We start from the raw sequence: 22,535 nt of genomic DNA, 5'->3' as shown, positions 1-22,535 counted from the left end.
TGCTATACGTGAAACGAAGAGAAATCACGTAGAGAGCAGGTGTCTGGGTTAGAGTCTACGGCTTCGCGTGTTTTGGCTCCAGATTTCTACGCGGAGATGGGGTTCTCTACGTTGTGGCACACGCAGAGAAAATGCGTACGGATTTGCTGGGTATCGATCAACTGCATGCAGAAAACTGCCAAATATGGAAGGGAAAATTCCCAGTACACATTCCACGTGACTTCTCTAGGTGAAACGTAGAGCAGAACAGCATTTCTTTACGTTACGGGAACGCGAAGAAAGTTCGCATTTAGAAAAGCGATCCTGTCAGCTTTTCTATTATTGTGTTCACATGGCAAGAAAAACGACACCGCTATGCTACGTAACTTTCTACGTAAGGTGCTCGGTATTTCACTTAGGCTACGTAAATCTCTACGTAAGGTGCTCGGTATTAGATCTACCAATGGGTGGAAGCCGCGTGCTGTGCACTGCACGGCAGACATTGTGTTGCAGTGCAGTCCGTGTTCGGATGTGCATGCGCAAGGAACTTCCTTCTTTGGAACTGCTTCTTGTATGAGCTGTTTCGGATATTTCGACTCCTGGCCTGGCTTATTTCGTTTCGGCGCTGCTGAGACCTCCTTTCGCGGAATATTACTGACAGGTGAGTTGACCAGTTCCCTTTGATTCATTTGCTTGTGTTCACTCTTTCATTTACGAAAAGTGTGCTGATCTTGGGCGGAATGCAATAAATAATGGAAAAGCTGACAGGATCTCTTTTCTAAATAATTTAGCTTTTCCGCTGCCGAGGCCTCCTTTTACGGAATACTGTATAGCAGGAAATTTTCGGACGGAATTTATTTTCGTACGATTTCGTACACTGCCTCTTTTGTACTAAAATTAATTCCGTACTAAAATTTATTCCTGTGAAGTTATGTACACTATACATGCGTACCGCATGAGAACACGTGCATTTAGCATGTAGCACTGTACGAAAATAAAATCCGTACGAAAGGTCGAAATTCGGCTTTGTCCGAAAATATTTCCGCCCGAAAATTTCCTGCTATACAGTACTCGATGACAGGTGATCTCTGAGTTGACCGGTTTCCTTCGATTCATTTGCTTATGCTCACCCTTTCATTTACGGAAACGTGTGCTGATTTCATTCGGATTTAGATCCATTTTTATCTCTTTGCCCTTGTCTACAGTGTACGAAGAACGCGAGTTCACGGTAAGGCTTACCGGTATGTTAAAATGTGTTGTCGAAATACTCATATTCATTGTACATTGGAACGTTACAAGTAAGGCACTGGTCAGTGGCATACTATCGTTGGCAGTTCCCAATCTGGAGGGAAAGGTTCAAGGACCCATTGACCGAGTTTGCAAAATAAATTCGCATATCAGGGAAAATCTCCATTGTGGAGAGGTTCAGTAAACTTGTTTGCTTCATACGAAACAAGCCAATGGGTGCAGTCTCGTCTCGTGAAGATCTCGTACTTGTATGATTGGATTTGTTTACTTGAGTCTGGGCTGTTTAATTTATTATTTGTGAGTACCGCCGAGATTGCACTGCCCCAAATAAAGTTTCGTGCCGACAAAGCAAGAATTACGATCTGCAATCTGTTTGTAGTACCTGCAAGAATGTGCTGTACATGTATCGTACTTTCTCTGTTGCTGTTTCAGTTGCCGTCATGTTGTTAAAGAAACGTTCAGTAGAGAGGTTCTGCAAAACGAAAATTCGAACGAAGTTTCTCGACAGTCCTTGCGAAAGTGTGTACGAATTTTTGCACGAACTCTGCGTTCTGCACATTTTCGTAGTTTGCGCGGGCCAAGTGCACGTACGCCATGACCCGATCTCACGAAATGTCCTACGAGTACGACAGTTCATTTCGCGTTCCCTGCAAGTTTCGCGTCCAAAGTTGCGAAGTTTTGCACTTCATGGCAATGAACGAACCTTTTTACGCATTTTCGTTTTGCAGAACCTCTCTAGTGACTCATTTGTTTCATACGAGACGAGTCAATGAGTTGGTGTGGCTTAGAATCTTTCGCTGTAGAAGAAATCTATTCGTATGTCTATTGGAGAAATAATTGTATTCACTGGTTATAAAATAGGTTAAGACAAACTCACAGAATAAATACCATTGGTCCCTTGGTGTTCGTCCTAAAGAGGTTCGACTGGATATCATTCATATTCACCAAAAGATGTGTAAGATTTTATTATTATTGAGTGCCTTGTTTATCTCTCAGTACCTCCAACCAAAGCCTATCCCCTTTTATCCTCAGGATCAGTGTAGTTGTTGGAACGAGGTGTCGGACTCAGCAATGTATTTGTTTACATTTTAATACATGTTTATTGTTCCTCCTTTGTGTTGTTTTAGAAAATCGTGGACTACCAGATTGAACTACTTCCAAAAGTTGTATCGACATCAACAGGATTACGATTTCAGTGCAATATGATGCAGGATGACCTTATCACGATAACCCATGATTATAAACCATTATAAACACAGAATCAACAAAAACATCTGCGACAAGTACCTTGTTACATTTCTCAAATAAATCTGATCGAGGGTGGGGAAATCTGAAATATCTGAAAGGCAAGACAATTTTATGACAGTCATGAAACACCCTAGTAAAATAAATAAAATAATAATAATGAAATAATAATAATAATGAAATTCTGCTACAGCAACATGCACAGAATGACCTCCTTATAAAAAGAGTATCACCACTGTCCACCACTACACTCACATGTATCCCCGCAGAAGAACATGCTAGTGCCATTTTCTGCAAGAAAAGGCTTGCACATCAATGCGTATGATACGGTGTAATTGACATGATGTGAAGGCCATCATTTACATAATTATTGATATAGGGCATTCCATTGGTGACAGAAAAAACAAAAGAAATTATAGCAATAAAAACTGCTTTATGGCAGTTTTCTAAAAAAAGTTATTGTGTTCTCGTCCATGGACCCCGTCTAAAAAGTAAGAAATTAACGAAATGTGATAGCCGAAAATTAAAATTTCACACAAAACCTCACAATAATCACATACAGAATGAAAAGCTACATGCAGAAGACCTGTAAAAGGCCCTAGGCTTGTGGGACTGCCGTATTCAAAATTTAATAATAATAATAATAAGACCTTTTCCCCTCGTGATCCTCTTTCCTATGCATGCATGACATGCATGTTGCCAATTGTTGTGCGGTACAAGTTTAGTGTTGAAAGCAGCATTTCAAGTGTTGTGATTATTGTGAGGTTTTGTGTGAAATTTTAATTTTCGGCTATCACATTTCGTTAATTTCTTACTTTTTAGACGGGGTCCATGGACGAGAACACAATAACTTTTTTTAGAAAACTGCCATAAAGCAGTTTTTATTGCTATATGATTCTTTGCGTCGCGTTCCCAAAACGTAGAGCAGAACCTCCCTATAATCGTTCGTGACAGCTAACGAGAATCGATAATTTCCTTAGCGATTAGCAAACGGTTAATCGATCATATCGTTTCAGCCCTAGTATGAGGTCATGATTACAAATGATGTACACATATCACGCATCAGAGAGGCAAGGACAGCAGAAGCGACCCGCCGGGTCATGCGCCATTGGAACGGCTACGTGTACTACTAGGTTGCTATGGCAGCGGAACACTAAATCTTTGTACACATGAATAGTTCAATGGTGTACAGTGCGCATTGCATCATCAAAATGACGTCAACTTGAAATTCTGTCGGGACAGCACCCATAGTGGAGTTGCACACTCTGGGGGGTTATGTACTCTTGGTGGCGCCCATTGGCAGCACCCGTGCCTCCAATAAAGGTACCGAGTGGCTTGCGACACGCATGCTCTAGTACTTAGTAGTGCTGTGGCATGCCTGCGAATGTACGTGCGCTGGACCAGCGGCCTGCAGCCATCAGGGCATACTCCGGTGCGCCTCGATCCGCCATGTGTGTGGCTCCCCCGGCGCGTAAGGAATGGCTGCTGATGCTCGGACCTAGCATTTTGTGTAGGACAGCATTGATATCGTTCGGCGTGAGATGACGACCATCCTGAAACTTGAATAGGGGTTGCTTGTCATTGCTCCATTTGCTGGACCGGACGTACGCCTGCAGAGCTCGGACGGGACATAGTGCGGGGTCAGCGTAGCGATGCAGCGCTACCTTCCCGCCTGTTGTTAATTGAGACGTCTTCGTCCTCTGGAGCTGCAGAGAGGCCTCCTGCTGGGCTAGTTGGAGGTGTTCGCGCCTCAGCGTCTTGAGGCCGCCGGGACCGTCTGGTGACAGCGACGTGTACTCGCTCACACGCAGCAGGCCGTGGAAGGCTGTCGTCAGAGCAGCCCATAGCATTAGTCTGTCTGCCGGGGAGTACAAGGACCGATCCAAGAACTGGCGGAGAGCCTCCAGCTGGTGGATGGCGATCGCTTGGCGCTGAGGGCGTGCTGACGGATGCCTGGGAAGCGACGCTCTCTCCCACTCTAAGCCCTTGAGCAGGGCTTTGATGCGGCTTGAGGATGTAACCCCGACCGGGCCTCCCATGCGGAGGAGGTGGTATTTGATCGCGGCCAGGTAGACTCTCAGAGTGCTGGCGCTGACTGAGTGAGACATTGCGGCAGCGAACAGCAGGACGTCGTTCTGATCTGGATGATGTGCATCGCGGCGCATGCGACCCATGAACTCCAGGAATGCACGCCAGCCTGGGGCGTACGTGCGCTGTGTGCCAGTGGCTACCGAGTTGGCAATCAGGTGCTCTGCTCGCGCTGAGAGAGCGGCGGCTAGCGAGCCTAGGAGGACACAGGCACAAGCGCATGCAACACAAACGCACATGCGCATACGCCCGCACACGCGCATGTTCCCTAAACAGGCAGGATGGTACGGCGGCCAAGCTGCGGTGTATGCGTGCTGCGCCGGGTCGCCGAACAGCGGCCCGCTTCCCGGAACACACTGGCCCGGCGGCGTGGCTGCGGATTGTAAGCAGGGGACCCGTGGATTATGCTAGTGGGAGATCTCCCCCCTGACCTCGGCGGGGCGTTCCTGTACTGGTTTGGCCGAGGTTCGCCCTACAAATACGACCCGAGAGCCCCCCTCCCCCCAGCCCCGTGGGGTGGGAGCCTCTGCTATTGGCCTAATCCATAGGTACTTAGCCTTGCGGGTGGACGCATGGGGTGGCACGTAAGCGTTGCCTTGTGAAGCCGTGGCTTGCGGCGGTAAGCGATCCTCCGGCGGGAGGTGGACATCCGGCGGGATGTTATGCAAGCGGGGCTGGCGACCCTGGACAGACACACAGAACAACAGACGGCGGGCGGCGAAGCCTTGGTTCGGCGGAGCCGTGGCTTGCAGCAGCAGTGTCTGTAAATGATTCTCCGGCGGGAGTTATATGTTCGGCGGGATGTAATGAGAGCGGGGCTAGCGACCCTGGATAGACACACAGAACAATAGACAGCGGGCGGCAAAGCGTTGCTTGCGGCGGTGGTGTCTGCAGGCGATCCTCCGGCGGGAGGTGGACATCCGGCGGGATGTTATGCGCGCGGCTTGCGAGCCTGGATATACACGCAGAGCACAAGACAGCGAGCAGGTCAGGCTCGCGGAGCCGTGCCCCTTGTATACGGGCAAACATACAACCTGCTAGGTAGGATTAACGTCCTCTACAATTTGCCTCGGTAGCATGGCAACACGGTGCCTGGCCCTTATTTTGTTTGCGCCATGCGGGCCACGCGTGTCGCGTACATATGGAGCGCCCCCGAGTACAGCGGTCGCCGGTTCGGGGCCTGCGGGGTGTCGGCCCCCATTCCTCCCAAAAAAGAAAAAGGGGGTTCTATGGGGCCGCGTAAGCCCATTTTAAGCACACAGAGTGGTAAGATAGACCATGAAGGGTTCGCCCCGGCAAGGGCATGGATAATCATTCACAGCGGAAACTGTAGGTGGGTTAGTAGGGTAGGGGAAACAAAACAACAAGAAAAAGAGCAGAGATGCGAGATGCTGGGCTGGGGGGGGGGGGGGGGGGACTACGGACGTATGGCGCGCCCACGTAGTGGTGGCTGGGATTGCCGGGAGCTTGAATTGGCAGCTGGAGCGCCTGGCCAACTGCAGACGGATGCGACTATCTGTTGTCGGATTGGGCACTTGCGAGTGATGATGGGGCAGTCTCCGCGTCGGGAACCAGACGGCGGAAGCACTGGAACTGGGCCCGAGAGAGTGCGATGCTGTTGTCGACGCCGGCGATGTGACGGACGAGCAGGCAGAAGTTGTAGCGAGCGGCGATTTGCATGGTGCTGCATATCAGTGCCATGACCCCGGCGTGTCGGCATGTGCCGGACTCCCAGGCAGTGCACACTGCTGAATTATCGCAGTGCAGGAGGATCTTCTTCTGTGCCCAGTGGGGGCCCCAGAGTCGGGCAGGCAATGGTGATGGGCCACATCTCTCTCCACATTATGGACGTGTACGGTGGGGCCTGCTGCGCCGCTGACCATGTGCCCGCGAACCAACGACCCTGGTAAAAGCCGCCGAAACCGCTGCCAGACGCGTCGGTGAACCGTTCCAGCTCCGGGTACTTTGACCATACGGGGTCGCGTAGGAGGGCCTTTCCGTTCCATAGTGGGAGGAAATCCTGCCACCATTTGATGTCGGCGAGAGCCTCGCTGGTGAGGCGGACGGCTGCGGCAGGGCTGGTGACTGAGGAACACAGGTCGATGAGGCGGCGAGTGAACGTACGACCGGCTGGGACGACCTTGGCGGTGAACGCCAGGTGGCCAACGAGGGACTGGAGTTCGTGTTTGGACGCTGATGACCGGATGGCCCATGCTGCGAGGAGTTGCCGCAATGTACGGAGCTTGTCGGCTGGGAGCCGCAGCTCCCATGCCGCTCAATCAATGTCGATGCCAAGCACTGTGAGGCAGGTGACGGGGCCAACAACTTTGTCCGGGTCGTCTGCTGTTGGGACGCCCAGTTTTGCGAAGACCTGCAGAATAGTGGCTTTGTGGGTCGCGGCTAGTCTAGGGCGGTAGCCAGGCAGTTTAACAGACTGGGAGCGGAGCGTAGGCCGAATGGCAGGACAGTGTCGAAATAGTAGTTGCCCTTCCACATGCCGAAGAGCGGCCAGTCGTCGGTGTGCACGGGGCAGAGTAGGAAAGCGTGCTTCAGGTCCACCTTTGACAGGAGGGCTCCGGGGCCCATCATGCGCATGTGGTCTGCTATCGTGTCAATCATAATTAGAGAGAAACGGCAGGCCGGCTTGTCAATGAACGAATTGACGCTGTTCCCATCGGGGGCGGACAGGTGCATGATGAGCCGGTGGCCGCCCGACTTCTTGGGGACCACACCTACGCCAGACGTGTGCAGATGGAGGAATGGCGGCGCGTTGAAGGGGCCAGCGGTGTGGCCGCGACTGCATTCCGTGGCCAGGTACTGATCGACGACCTCGGGGTATGCTGCCGCTGAAGACAAGTCCGGGCTGCGTACGGACACATCACGGGGTCCGGTGAACCCGATACGACAGCCGGCACGTAAATTGCTAATTAGAGAATGAACAAATGCAGGATTAGGGTGCGCCAGCAATTCAGTGTGTAACGCATCAATATTGATAGGGGTGTTGGGGTGTAATGCAGCAATGTTCATAGGGGTGTTAGGGGGTGGGTGAATGCAAGAAAGTGGTGCCGGGGCTGATTGCTGTTCGCTCTTATTTCTTGGCTAGACAGGCTGACACGGCGTGCGAGCCTGAGCAGAAGAGGCAGGCGTGTCGAAAGCGACATGGGCCGCTGAAGGCGCCGTGATTGTAACGGCGGCAGATTTCGGTTGATTTAGTGCTTGCACTCTCTTTCGCCTGCTTGCCGCGAAAGGCCGAGGTGCACGCTCCAGCCAAGTGCCCCACCTTCTTGCAAATGCTGAAATTGGCGAGGGCCTGTCCCGTGAAACACGTCGCGAAAAGCTCCGTGTCGAGCTCCGCCAGGGATCGGCTTGGGTCCTTTGACAGGGCCTGGCATGCCCGCGTGTCATAGTCCACGACTGCCGAGAAGCGGTACTTCCCGGCTGCCTGTACCATGCGTATTTGGTGCTGCATCAGTGCAGCGGCGCAGCGAGGTTGATCGCGGATGGCGATCAGGCTAAAAATAGACCATGCCTCGATCCACGTGGCAAGGTTCTCAATTTTTCCTTTCGGTGCGCTTGACACCGAAAGTACCCCTTCCACGTCTATGCGGAACCTCTTAGGGGCTGACTCCCGGTAGAAATAGATTTGGGCGGAAGCAGTATTGCCAGATCTATATACTCGATTTGTCTGATCCGATCGACTGTCTCCAACGAGATATGCGAAATGCAGGAGGGGTAACCCATGTTCGTATGGTGCATGAATTCATCAGCAAACATACCGTCTTCTTGGTGCTCCGTGACGTTCTCCGGTGCGTTGCCGCTGAGGGCTGCTGCCACGCTGGCTGCCACGATCTGCTGGATAGACTCCCTTTGTGCCTGCGAGAAAGCTATGGTGGGTGTAAGACTATCGCTGAGAGTGGAAGCTTAGAAGAGACAATTTCAAACAGTTTCTGCGGCGGGCAGGCACAACAAACAACTGGTGAATGTCTTTACTTGTTCCTGCCTTGCGAGGGTGGCCTTGGGTGAGCTTACACCCAAGGCGGATAGGTGGCTTATACGGCATGCCGTACGCGCACCGCGGTTGCGAATGCTTGCGTGGGGCCCCGCGCGGGAGCCCGGCAGTGCGTACGACTTTAGCGGAGCTCGTATGAGACTTAGCCGGTTTTGGCGTGTCCGCGGACGGCATCTCCATGCGGGAGATGCAGCTCTGTGACATGTAGGTTAACTACGGTTTGCGCAACGCAAACCAACATTCTGTGAGCATCTCGCGCCAGGTTTTTGTTCCAAACAGCTTTAAGGTGACAGACTACCCAAAATTCGCTGAAAATCGAATTTGTAAATTCATATTGAGTGTCAGTTGAAAGAGCTTGAATAGCTGCAAATTCTCTGAAAATTGTGTCCCGTTCTGACCGGCTGCCGTTCAAGAGTTATGGCCTAAAATGTGCCCTTGCAAGGAAAGATTTTTTGTTGCACGCTGTCATTTGTTGGCAGCACTGTATTTGAATGTGAGCAGACCGTGCGCAACTTGTCGTATCATGGAAACACGCGAAAGTGTGCAGAATTTTGCTCCAAGTCCAAAAATCACGTTTTTGAGCCACGTATTGGACTGCAGGACGTTTGCCAGCACCCTCATGACTTTGCAGATATGTGGCTTGATTATTTTACTTGACGTTGATTTAGTGACTTTGGCAAGTTTGAGTCGTGTCAAGAAGTAAGGTAGGATTCAGTACTAGGCAGTAGCGGAACGTGAGTGGTAGTCTTTGCCAGTTTCTGAGGGTATCCTGGATTTGGTGTGCAGTGCTGTGGAAATGGCTTGCTGTGGACGTCCCAGCACTGGATGTTGTATCAAAGGTACGACCTCGTAGCATGTGCTAAACCTAAAAAAATTCAAAAATTGACTTGGGTCTGTGGGGGGGAGTCTGTGAGAGAACGCCCACTCGTCGGACAGATTCCAGGGCCACGTTGAGGGGCCCTACCCCACCACCCATGGCTGCTTCTGGACTTGTTTTAGGTTTGGGTCCCGCGCACGGACAGAATGGGCACGAAAATGTGGAAAAATTGTAAATGCATTTGTTTGGCTCCTGGGTGGCTCGCACACCGTGGCACTATGCCGGAAATTTGAGTTTTCCGGCTGGAAAGCCTGTCAGTGAGGCGCAAGAACTTGTAAATCATGTCCTGAGGGCCAGCATAGTAGCAGGAGTGTGTGGTCAAATTTTCACTCAAATCCATTGAGAAACACCAAAGTCACGGTCAATTGAATGCCGTATGAAATTTATGGGTAGGCTGCCCCCTTAAGCCCGATTCATACTTCATGTCGCGTACGGGAAACGCGTCGCGTCGCGAAAAAGTTCTGAGCTTAACTATTTCGATTACAGGAAACCAGGCATGTTCGATTGGTAAGGATCGGGATCCAGGTCTCGGATCTCAGATCCATCGGATCCTTCAGAGTCAACTGGACACATTTTTGGACCTTGACTGTTGCCATGTTACGAAATAATACGCTAGCCCTTTCCCAAAGGTGCTCGCCCTTTTTGGCCCTTTTTGGAAAAGCCCGTTTCTTTCGCCCTTTATTGCGTTTTTTGGTGAATATCGCCCTTTTTGAGCTTTTTTAGCTGGAAAAGTGCTAAAATCTGTATGCTCATGCATGCGATCACAGTTTCCGAGTGCTGCTCGATGGGCCTTGGCACGCCGCTTTTTTGGGGGCAACAAGTTGGTGAAGCTTGTACCCATTGTACACAATGCTGTAAAAAGTGTTTTTTTTAAACTATACTTCCTGTTTTGCCTTTCGGGGACCCATAAATGGAAGAGTGTGTATTCATTTCTCAGCTTGGTTCATATCTGAACATGTATCATGGCTATGCTTCACTGAAAGAAGAGCCCTTTTGCCTGTTTTCACTGAAAAAAGAGCACTTTTTCAGCATATTTTGAGGGACGCGAAAAGCACTAAGTTCGAACGAGAGAGCTTGGAAGCTCAGGGCCCTACGCTATGCTTTTTTGCCTTGATGACCTAGACAAAAAAAAAGCGTAGGGATGTTATAAATTCTTTAAAAAATCCCTTTTTTTTAGACATAACCTGGGATTCGAACCCGCACTATCGCGCGCCCTGCATTCATCCCCCGATGCACTTCGCATACATACTAATTCTTCCAAGTTGTTTCACATTGTGATCTTGCATTTGAAAGCCCTATTTGAGTTATATGCATTGTGGCCAGCCGTCTTTGATGGCACGGTACGGTAGGGGATAGGGACGGGACAGGTACGATCGAGGGTAATACGACACCGTCTTCCGTACCGTACCGTACCATCAAACACAGCTGGCCACATACAGCTTCCCGCAATATTCAAATAGGGCTTTCAAACGCAAGATAATAACGTAACGCAACTTGGAAGAATGGGTATGAATGCGAAGTGTATGGGGGAATGCATGTAGGGCGATAGTGCGGGTTCGAATCCCAGTATATGCCTGAAAAAAGGAGAATTGAAAAATTTATAACATCCTATGCTTTTTTGCCGTCAGATACGGATAGCGCCAGGCGTGACACAAACAAACAAACACACAAACAAACACCAAATTAAAGCTGTGTGGACCCTGGCTAGCGCCAGACGTTACTGAAGTAACGTCTTCTGCATAGCTACGGGAATTAAAAGAGCACCCTTGGGAAAGGACTAGCACATGCAAGTGGAAGTTGGGGTTGCCGAGCTGCTGCTGCGGCATCGCATCAAGTGTTTTCTAACATATTTTGTAATCTGCGAATTGTTTGCAACAATGCATTCATACCAGGCGGCCACGCAAAGCGGGATTAATCCTATTATCTCTTAAACAGTCAAAGTCCAAATTTAAGTGCTCAGTTGACTCTGAAGGATCCGACGGATCTAAGATCTGGATCCCGATCCCGATCCTTACCAATCAAACATTCCCCAAAACGGCCCTATAAGTCAAGTGATAATACTGGTACTCTTGAAAACTTCTGTAGAGAACCTACTGATACTGTCCTAACACCTTACAATACAATTTAGGCACACAACTTATCCCGGGCAGAAGCATGGTCATGATTATTGGAATTTTTTTCAAAAAATCCTATATATTAGGGGCCGTCCGTAAATATCGAACTTTTTTCACCAAACGAATTATTTTAGTTTAGACCCTACCCCTCCCTCCCTCCCCCTCAGAACGTAAAAAATGCTGACATACATGCATATACAACGGGCATGTACATGAATCAATGTTTTCTGAAACGAAATTGGTCAACCCCCTCCCACCCCATAACGAAATTATTTCGTTTTGTGAAAAAAGTTCGATATTTATGGACGACCCCTTATAGGATTTGACAGTTTTAACTTTAAGACATGAAGTTGGTTGTTCCAATGAGGAACACACGCTTCTTGCCGAACTTGACTGACTCGTGACTGCAATCCGGAGCACACGAGGAGCACATCGCACCTTCCACTCGGCAAACCTGCAAGAAAGCACCACTCCCTGCTCAACACACAGTGTTTCGGGGAATTCACCCCTCATCAGTTGAGCTTGAGTAGGCTGAGGAAGATTGTGCCTGAAAAGCACCACTTATATGCTGCTCTCCAGGCCAAACCATCACCAGTAATACAAACTTACAGAGACACTTTGTTTCCAGCGCGACAAACACCTCGTGAAGCCCCAGATAGCAGCGTGAGTCAGAGTCGTTCATGGAGTTGTGCTAAACAGACGTTGAGAGCCAATAGCTATTCACAATGCTGTCACCTCCAACAACTAGTCGCACGTTCGCGTGAGGGATAACAATACGAACTTAGAAGTTGTGACTTCGGCGGTATTATCATGAAGTTGGTTGTTCCAACGAGGAACACACGCTTCTTGCCGAACTTAGAGGTAACAGCGATGTGAATAGCTATTGACTCTCAACGTCTGTTTAGCACAACTCCATAAGTGACTCTGACTCATGCTGCTACCTGGAGCTTCACGAGGTGTTTGTCGCGCTGGAAACGAAGCGTCTCTGTAAGTTTGTATCCCTGGTGATGTTTGTGCCTGGAGAGCACTATATAAATGTACTTTTCAGGCACACTCTTACTCAGCCTACTCAAGCTCAACTGATGAGGGGTGAATTCCCCGAAACAGTAGAGAGGTTCTGCTATACGTGAAACGTAGAGAAACCACGTAGAGAGAAGGTGTCTGGGTTAGAGTCTACGGCTTCGCGTGTTTCGGCTCCAGATTTCTACGCGGAGATGAGGTTCTCTATGTTGTGGCACACACAGAGAAAATGCGTACGGATTTGCTGGGTATCGATCAGCGGCATGCAGAAAACTGCCAAATATGGAAGGGGAAATTCCCAGTACACATTCCACGTGACTTCTCTACGTGAAGCGTAGAGCAGAACAGGATTTCTTTACGTTACGGGAACTCAAAGAGAGTTCGCGTGATCCTTTGCGCCGCGTTCCCGAAACGTAGAGCAGAACCTTCCTGCTGTGTATTGAGCAGGGAGTGGTGCTTTCTTGCAGGTTTGCCGAGTGGAAGGTGCGACGTGCTCCTCGCGTGCTCCGGATGGCAGTCGTGAGTCAGTCAAGTGTCAAGTTCGGCAAGAAGTGTGTGTTCCTCTTTGGAACAACCAGCTTCATAACTACAGGACTGGTAATACCACCGAAGTCCCAACTTTTAAGTTTGACAGTTTAAGAGATAGAAAATTCTGTCATAATGCTGGTAGATGGCAGGCAGTGCAAGAGATAAAGGCCGATGATCCTAACTAAGGCTGCTGTGCCCTTGTGGGGCAACGGCTGTGCGCAGGTAGTTTTTTTTTCTACAAAATCCACATATCTCCAGACACTGGGGTGAATGATGGAGTGTGGTGGTGGGGCCCATTATTTAGTCAAATGACTGCTGGGACCGGACGGTCCTGCTGTGTGCTGGGGCCCATTGGCCCGGCTGCTGGTCACAATGTGTCTATGCTAGGACCTGCTGGGACCAGCTGGTCTTGCTGCTGGGCAGCGCGTGCCGCCAGTGCTTGAAAGCTCATGCAGAGAATTGTTCCAAACTGCATTCAGCTGAGGGGCTTTGCTTGCTTCCCCAAGAAGAGTCAGTGGTTTGTGGCAATCCCGCATATACACACTGCTCTTAGCCAAAATTATTTTTTCCTTGCTTTCTTTCCGTGGTTGAGCAAACGCTGCGCTACACGCATGCAGGTAAGCTTAGCAGTGACAGTGCGCAAAACAATGCGGTAATAGGGCAAGCTGCTAAGAGGTCAATTTCTTACATAAGGGGGTGCGGAGTGCTTAGAGTGCTTTTGGCAGAATTGATACAAAAACAGTGCCCAGCATCGCGTGCATGCACGCTTGGCAGCATAGCCGGCTCATTGATGACCAAGAGGCAGCCAGTCGGCACGCGGATGTACGTTTTGGACGTGTCATTAGCCTAGCGGCCAGGATTTTCTGGAGCTGTCAAGCTGAAGCATTCCTTCCGGCCATTGCCGTAGCCCCCGCCGATCCTGAGGGAGTGACTGCTAACACCTGGATCTAGGGCTCTCGTCATCCAGTAGTTCACATCCTTGGCTTTGAGATATTGCCCACTTCGGAATATGGACAGCGGTGACGTCGTTGGCATTGCTTGGCGAATAGCGAGGTACTTGTGCATTGCTTAGACGGGGCAAAGCTGGCTGCCGGTCCATGGCTGCAAGGTGGCTTGGCCCCCAGTTACACGCTGAGAGGTCTTTGTTATCCGGAGTCGTATGCTGATCTGAGTCCCTGTGAGTGGGACTTGACCCAGGGTTAGAGTGCGGCCATTCAAAGCGGAGCGGGGAGAGGCGCCAGTATACTGGCTCACTCGGAGCAAATCCCCAACGGCTGTCATGAAGGCGGCCCAGAGCATGCACCTGTCCGATTCGCAGTAGTGGGAGCGCTGGATCACGGTCAAGAGCTGCTGTGAGTCTGATTGGGAGATGGCCCGGTACTCACATTGTGCCGGTGCTACATGCTGGCGGTGTCGCCATTGCTGACGATCCGCTCCCTTCAGGGCTGCTATAACTCTACCGTGCCGAGTTATGCGTGACGGCCCACCATGGCAGAGGAGGTAATGCCTCACGGCGGATACATAGACTCGGATGGTTGTGCTAGATCTGTGACCGGATTCGCAGTGGGCGATGAATGCCAGCAAGTCATTTACCGACGGCCTACTTGGCTGGCATCTCAGTTGCGTACACAGCTTCAGATACGCCCCAGTCCCTGGCAGGTATGTGCGGACAGAACCTGGGGCTACTGAGTCCCTAATTAGGTCGCCGGCCTTGATCTGTAGTGTCTGACGGAGATGTGCACTATTGGGGTAGGCTGTTTGTTGGCGCTGGGCACGAGCGCCCGGAAGCGGTTCATCTGCAAAAGGGACAGAGAATCGGCAGCATTGTTGTCAGTGCCAGCAAAGTGCTTGATCAGGATAACAATGTTGTAACCTGCACACAGTTTCAGCGTGTGTCTTGTCAGCGCCATCACTTCCTTGTTTTTGCATGTGCCAGTTTGCCACACATTGTGCCCATGGCCTCGTTGTCACAGTGGAACAGGATCTTGCGTCGGCGGAAAGTTTTGTTGACGTCACCTTTTTTTTCTTCAGAGAAACGCGCAATTTGCTGCAGAGCAGTGTGAGAACACGTGCTGGGCACCGACTTTGTCATGTAAAGCCCGGCCAAGCAAGTGCATGAGGCAAAGCTTTCCAAAAGACTCGCGGCGTGTGCGTCGTAGAAAAGATTACGTCAACAAAAAATCCCGCAATCCGCGTGTTGCACACTCTTGTTTATCTACTCTTGGTTACGCCCATTGTTCACCCCATAGAAAGAGAGCAATGGCAATTGGGTAGAGTTCCCGCCAGATAATGCTGCAAAATGGGCCGTCTGACTGGTCTGCTGACCATGTGCCGTAGAACCAGGCTGCGTTGTAGAGCCCGCCGAAACCGACGCCAGACGCGTCAGTGAAGAGCTGAAGGCTGGGGACTTGGACCAACTGATGTCTCTGAATACGCCAATGCCGTTCGATGCTGGAGGGATTGATGCCCACCACTGCGTATAGGCCCTGGCTTCCGAACAGAGACCGATGATGTCGTCCAGGCGAAAATCCATGCAACTGCATCTGCCAGCATATTAAACAGATAGGGGATGACCGCAGGCCAAATGGGAGGACCTTGTCGACATAGGACTGACCTTTCTACTGCATGCCCAATAGGTGCCAGTCAGACGGGTGGACCGGACAGAGACGAAATGCATGCTTGATATCGACTTTGGACATCGGAGCTCCTTTGCCATGCTGCAGGACATGTAGCGCAATGTGTCCATTGTTATGTACTGCATAGGGAAGACGGCCTTGTCAATGCCGTCAGTAACGCGATTTTTTTGGCACGACACCAAGGCCTGACGTGCAGAAGTGCTCACATGGTGGGTATGAAAACGGACCTGCTGTGTGTGCCCGGACATGCACTCTTCCCGCAGGTGACCATCCTTAACATCAAGGTAGTCAAAAGCTGATCTAAGGTTCTTGCTAAAGCTAGAATGCTTAACGCCCTTAAAGTCAATTTTACAGCCATAATGCAAGTGATCAGTAACAGTGTCGTATCCGGACGGCCCGGGGTTAGACCCCAAGGCTGCGGTCGTCGACATGACTAATCTACAACTATCCCATTACAGGCCGTGCAGTGGTGGCCGTAACTACAATTACATTATTAGACATTCCGGCACCACATATACTCGCACATCAGACATATTAATGTTCGGATCACACCACACCTAGTCACACACTCACTCGCCATGCCCTCACATGTACAGCACCCGCATTCACATACTTACACACATACACACACACACACACACACACACACGCACACACACACACACACACACACACACACACACACACACGCCTATACTTTCACATCGAGACTCACATCTTGCAGTCAGACATAATATCAAACGATACTTATCAAACGAGAGGGAAGAAAGTCGTGACTTGCCGTAAAGACGAAGTTGCGAGAGAGCGAGAGAAAAGGAAGGTGATGGCAATAGTATCTAGTTGCGGCCATGGAAGTCCATGGCCACGAGATTGCTGGTCCTGCATGCAATAGCGTATCAAACCGTAGTAAATATCTGTACGAACTGTTGCATACAGAGCGGGAGCCATGTGGGGAAATAACAGCGTATACCAAATAAGGAAGGCCCCAGGCCTTGTGTGAAGATATAAAATAAAGACGATTATGAACCCGTTTACGGGAGATAGATAAATAATTAGACACCTAAATAAGGCATACTTGTCCCGTAGAGGCCTAAAAGGCACGTGTCAATAGTATGGATACGACAACAGCAGAAGCAAATGAGCGATCGGGGTGTGCATCAAGCTCCTCGCTAAGGATATCTGCACGTTAATGGGGGTAAAGATTTTGTGAGAAGACAGTGGCAGAGAACAGTGCTTAGAGTGCTCGCTGGTGGCTGCGGCTGTCAGTCAGGATGATGCGGTGGTCTTCTTGCACGTGCTAGCGGGGTGGGACCCAGCGCAGGTCAGACATTCATGGCGAAAGCCGCAGGAAGAGACGTCACAGCGCACTGCTTTAGACCTTTTTACAGACCGGGAAACGTGCATGCACACTGGCAAACTTAGCAGGCGGCCCTTGTGCTGTGCAAGCGGAAGCATGGTGACCTGGTTTCTTGCACTTGGTGCACATGGTGACGGCCTGGCCCGTCAAACAAACAGCATAAAGTCAACCCCCGCCCAGCGGGTGGTCGATCCACTAGGTTAGCCACGGAGACTGCCCACTGTCACCCGCTCCAGCTCAAGCATGCCAGGCTATGTTTCTTTGACCTAAGCAAGGCCTTCGACACAGTATGGACACGTGGGCTCCTACACAAGCTGTCGAGCTATGGAATCCATTGTACTATTGTACTTGCTTCACGTGGCTCCGTAATCACCTGACGGGCAGAGAACAAAGGGTGCGTGTCGGCTGTGCTCTGTCTGCCAAAGGGCATGTACGGTCTGGAGTTCCTCAGGGATCAATCCTGGGATCTCTTCTCTTTCTTGTGTATGTTAAAGAGCTGGCTGAAATGGAACACACGTCACTATATGCCGATGATACAGCACTACTTGTGACAGCACCCACTCTTCCCGAGGCTAGTGCAAAGTTACAGTCCAACATAGATGCCGTTATTCATTGGATGGAAAAAAGGAAATTGCAGCCCAACTCTTCGATAACTGCTGTAATATGTATCCCCCCAGTTGTTCTTGTGACCTATCCCCCCAGTTGTTCTTGTGACCTATCTTTCGTCTTTCCACTCTATTCTTAGCAGGGCCATGGAGAAGCACCTCGGGTACTTCTCCCGGCGTCCACTCTCCCCCTCATGCCGACGTTTAGGTCAGCCACCTTGGGTTGATGCCCCCCTCCGTGCTGCCATTAAGGCAAAGCACGATTTCTACAGTGTGTTTAAGAAATACCCAACCCAGCTAAACATGCATGTATATCGATCTCAACGGAACTTGGTGAAGAGTCTGACTCGATCGAAATACCGGGGATACATTCGGTCCGTAGACCCGGGTGCTCGAATCAGAAACGATTTGACAGGTGTGAGGTTTCTCATCTGTAAATCTCAACAATGTCAGAATATACTTTTGGAGAGGCGATGGAACAGGGAAGGGAGTCTGGCTTGACCCACCCAGCAGGAATTCAGAACCTGGGTGCGCTACAACACAAGCTACAGTACGCAGTAAAATGGTCGTATTTCCTTCGGATTTTTTATTTGAAAATTGGGTGCTCGAATCAGAAACAGCAAACTCGTCAGATCGTCTCCGATTCAAGCACACGGGTCTACCATCGTCTACGCTTGGTGTGGCAGTTGAGGGCAGGGAGTAGTAACTTACTACTTCATTTTTGAGAGCAAGATGGTCAGTGGAGCCGCAGATTCAGCAGGTCTTTGGCAGCACCGTACAGGAGACCCATATCCTCGAATCAAGGACCCAGCAAAAAGTGGGTCGCGAGTATTTCAAAAAGCGTTTACCGGGCAGCGCTGAAATTTGGCATACCGTTAGCGGGCCGTATGTTGATGGTATTTGTGAAAACTAAACGAAATCGGAACAAGTTTAGGTACAATTTCAGGGTGTTTCTGTTTTGGTACCCTGTGCCTCATTCGAGCACCCGGGTCTACAAGCTACGCTGCAGGACAAAAACCACCCATCACTGTTTCAGTTCGTGAACAAATTCAAAAATCATAAAGTATCTCGTGACATCCCGACACTCACCATTAGTTCTACGCAGCAGGCTACTACCTCTTCAGCTAAAGCCACTGCATTGAACTCTCAGTTCGCCTCAGTGGCCGTGCCTGATGACCTTTCTCTACCCATCCCCTGTAACAGTTTTCCCCTGTTCTCTATAACTTTACACTCCCTCGCACCTCATGCGTCTTACGCCTGTCTATTAGCACCTTCATTGGCGCCATTGCCACATGTATACTATCACATTTTGCATATAACTGGTCGAGGCGCGCTCAACCAGGCCTCTTACTTTTCAAGTTTGATTAAACCTGTTACACTGGTAGCAGAGGATGGTTCCTACTCTGCTTTTGGCAGGTGTTCTGGTCGCTCTGCTTACGCTCCTCGTACTCGTCGTTCGGCTGATAAACGATATCAAGACCGCTCAGCGCGTTAGCCAAGGAAACCGAACGATACATCCGAACTCGGAACCGTGGGAGCCAACACCCCGCCTTACGAAAGAGCCGCCTGTGTTTGGAGGAGATTCCGCTACATTCAAAGAATGGACGTTTGCAATGGACATGGCCCTACGGTCGTTGGCGCTCCCAAATGCGGCACAGAGGGTCGACTACGCGGCAGGATTTTTGACTGGAAACGCTCGTCTTTGGTTGATAGCGGCATTGGAAGCTAACCAAGTGTTTTCCGACTGGCCTGCTCTGAAAGCGACACTTGGCGATGTGTACGGACCACGGCACAACGAGGAAACATCGCGTATGGGACTAATTTCCGCAGCGCAGCGCGGGTCGCTGGACGCATACATTGCTGCTTTCACTCGCCTCAGCCTGCAAGTGCCGGAAATCGACCACCACACCAGAGCGCTGCTGTTCGTCAGGGGTCTAGTGCCGCACATCCAGCGACAGGTCATGCGTGAGCATCCACGTACCCTGGAGCAAGCTGTCATGGCAGCAAACACCGTGGAGCAGTCATCAGGGCCACCGGCGTCGGGGCCACCAGCCAGTAGAGAGTCGCGTTCCGTGCCCAGCTTCCGTGGTCAGACTCAGGGCCTCCGCAAGCTGACGGACCAAGAGCGTGTCCAACTGCGAGCAATGGGACACTGCTTTGCTTGCAGGAAGCCAGGCCACCTCGCTAAAGACTGTACTGAGGGTGGACAGCGCTACCCAAACGCTGGTCGCCAGTAAGAAAGGGGGTGCGCTTACTGGCGACGACCCAAGCACCCACGCCGGTACCAGTCGCTAACCGGTTCGGAGCTCTGGAGGTTGAAGACGTTGCTCTCCAGGAACCTACGGAGCCGGAGACACCCATAGCTGTAGGAAATTGTCCCGTTGCAGAAAGGTGTCATGTCAGCAACGTCAGCGTCGGCAATGAACCTGAACACGACCTACTGCGCATACAGGGAAAGATCGGCGGTCGCCGTGCAGTGATGCTGATAGATTCAGGTTCGACGCATGACTTCATTGCAGACAGTTTTGTTCGAAAGCATCATCTTGACACGGATGCAAGCTCAGCAGTGCTGAGCGTAACATTGGCGGACGGCTCGACCAGCGAGGTCCCGCAGATTTCCACACGCACGCTAAGGGTGACAGTCGGGGGCTTCAGTGAGGAACAGCACTTTACTGTGTACCCCCTGACTCGCTACGACGCTATTCTTGGCAAGCCGTGGCTTACAAGGAACAACCCCAGCATCAACTTCCGTACGAACGAAGTTCAGTTGGACGGTGAGCCCTTTGTTGCCAAATTGCCTTCAGCTAGCCCGCCGACAGCCGACCGGCCATCTGTGGAAAGCATGTTTATCAGTGGCCGACAAGCTCGTCATGCCCTGAGGAGTGGAGCTGAGGGGTTTCTTGCATGGGTCACTGCTGCAAACGAGGAGAATCGTTCCGGGCCACAACTCCAGGAATCAGAGCAACAAGACATCCAGAACCTGCTCAAGAGGTACCAGGATTTATTTCCAGACGAGCTGCCGAATGAGCTTCCACCGAAGAGACCAGTCGACCATGAAATCCAGATAGAAGATGGAGCCAGACCACCGTCTCGACCCGCCTACCGCCTGCCGAAACCAGAGATGGACGAGCTCCAGTCACAGCTGTCAGAATTACTTGAGAAGGGATTCATTGAGCCAAGTAAGTCGCCATACGGTGCACCTGTGTTTTTTGTGAAAAAGTCGGATGGTACTCTGAGAATGGTGTGCGATTGGCGAGAATTGAATAGAATTACGATCAAAAACAAAGCTTGTCTTCCTAATATTGATGACTTATTCGACACGATCCAGGGCAGTGCATATTTCTCCAAGTTGGACTTGCGGTCGGGGTACAATCAAATCAGAATTCAAGACTCGGATGTTTCTAAGACGGCCATTAATACGCCGTTCGGCCACTTCCAATTTAGAGTCATGGGATTCGGGCTGACTAATGCCCCGGCCACCTTTCAGTCACTCATGAACTCTATTCTGCAACCGCATCTCCGAAAATTCGTTGTAGTATTCTTGGATGACATTCTAGTTTTCAGCAAGACCTGGGAAGATCATCAGCATCATCTTCAAACAGTTCTAGAAACACTTAGAAATAGTGAGCTGTATTGCAAACAGTCTAAATGCGAATTCGGCGTGAGAGAAGTTCTCTTCTTGGGGCATAAAATCAACGGCACATCAATTTCCCCTGATCCCAAGAAGATAAGTGCTGTGGAAACATGGCCAACTCCGTCGTCAGTAACTGATGTGAGGAAGTTCTTGGCTTTGCAAACTATTTCCGAAGGTTCATAGATCGACACTCGACCATCTCTCGTCCATTAGAAGAAATCACCGGAAAAAATTCACGCTTTGAATGGAGCGCTGCTAGACAGAAGGCATTCGAGTCTCTAAAATCAGCATTACTCGAGGCGCCAGTGTTGCAACTGGCCGATGTTGAGAAAAGCTTCACGGTAGAAACTGACGCAAGTGACTTTGCCGTGGCGGGTGTGCTCCTGCAGCAGGGAGAAGATATGGATTTGCATCCCGTAGCCTATTGCAGTCGGAAACTGTCAGCTGCAGAACGCAACTATACTGCGGCCGAGAGGGAAACGTTGGCTGTGGTATTTGCATTAAAGTGCTGGAGAATCTATCTATTCCGCCACTTTGACCTGATGACTGATAATATGGGTGTTGTCTATTTACGAACCAAACCGACTCTCACCAAGCGTGAGGCAAGATGGGTAGAGTTTTTAGCTGACTATGACTTTACGGTCTTTCACAAACCAGGAAAGAAAAACATTGCCGACCCGCTTTCACGCCGTCCAGATCTGTTCAGTGATTCTGAAATAGGCGGGTCATCCTATCCTCCTAACATTCAGTTGAATGCCATAGAGCATACCCTAGAGATTAATCCAGACTTAGCGCAGTTAATTGTCAGCGGTTACAAGTGCGACAAGGATCTTGCTCCCATTATCAGGAGACTGAAAAATTCAAGCCATGACAATCTGCACGACCGTTACCTTCTAAATGAAACACCCGGTTATCTTTATCTCAGATCTTCACCACAGAACAGGTTATGCATTCCAAAGAGTAGCAAACTCCGACTCGCCCTGCTTCAAGAATACCATGACTGTGTGACTGCGGGGCATCCCGGTCGAGATCGCACCTACTTCAGACTCGCTAGATATTTCTATTGGCCCAGAATGGGACTGGATGTAAAGGCGTTTGTCAAGTCATGTGACGTCTGCCAACGAGTTAAAGGTGGCCAGCTAAAAACTGGTCTCTTGCAGAATTTACCAGTGCCCAGTCAGCCGTGGGCGGATAT

At 50.3% G+C, this 22,535-nt stretch overlaps 1 protein-coding gene across 1 annotated transcript; it reads right to left on the bottom strand.

The window, feature by feature from the left end:
* Positions 1 to 3,830: 3,830 nt before the first annotated feature.
* On the bottom strand, positions 3,831 to 10,019 carry LOC135828037 (uncharacterized). Its single transcript, XM_065340471.1, has 3 exons — positions 9,931 to 10,019; positions 8,337 to 8,467; positions 3,831 to 4,756 (listed from the first exon to the last, which is right to left on the bottom strand). Exons 1-3 carry the CDS (start codon positions 10,017 to 10,019, stop codon positions 3,831 to 3,833), a joined length of 1,146 nt encoding a protein of 381 aa, XP_065196543.1.
* Between the last annotated feature and the right edge of the window lie 12,516 nt (positions 10,020 to 22,535).

The sequence above is a fragment of the Sycon ciliatum genome, chromosome 12 (assembly GCF_964019385.1).
Source record: "Sycon ciliatum chromosome 12, ocSycCili1.1, whole genome shotgun sequence".
Lineage (NCBI taxonomy): Eukaryota > Metazoa > Porifera > Calcarea > Leucosolenida > Sycettidae > Sycon > Sycon ciliatum.
The sequence above is the reverse complement of the archived record's forward strand: the minus strand, read 5'-3'. Positions and strand labels throughout refer to the sequence as shown.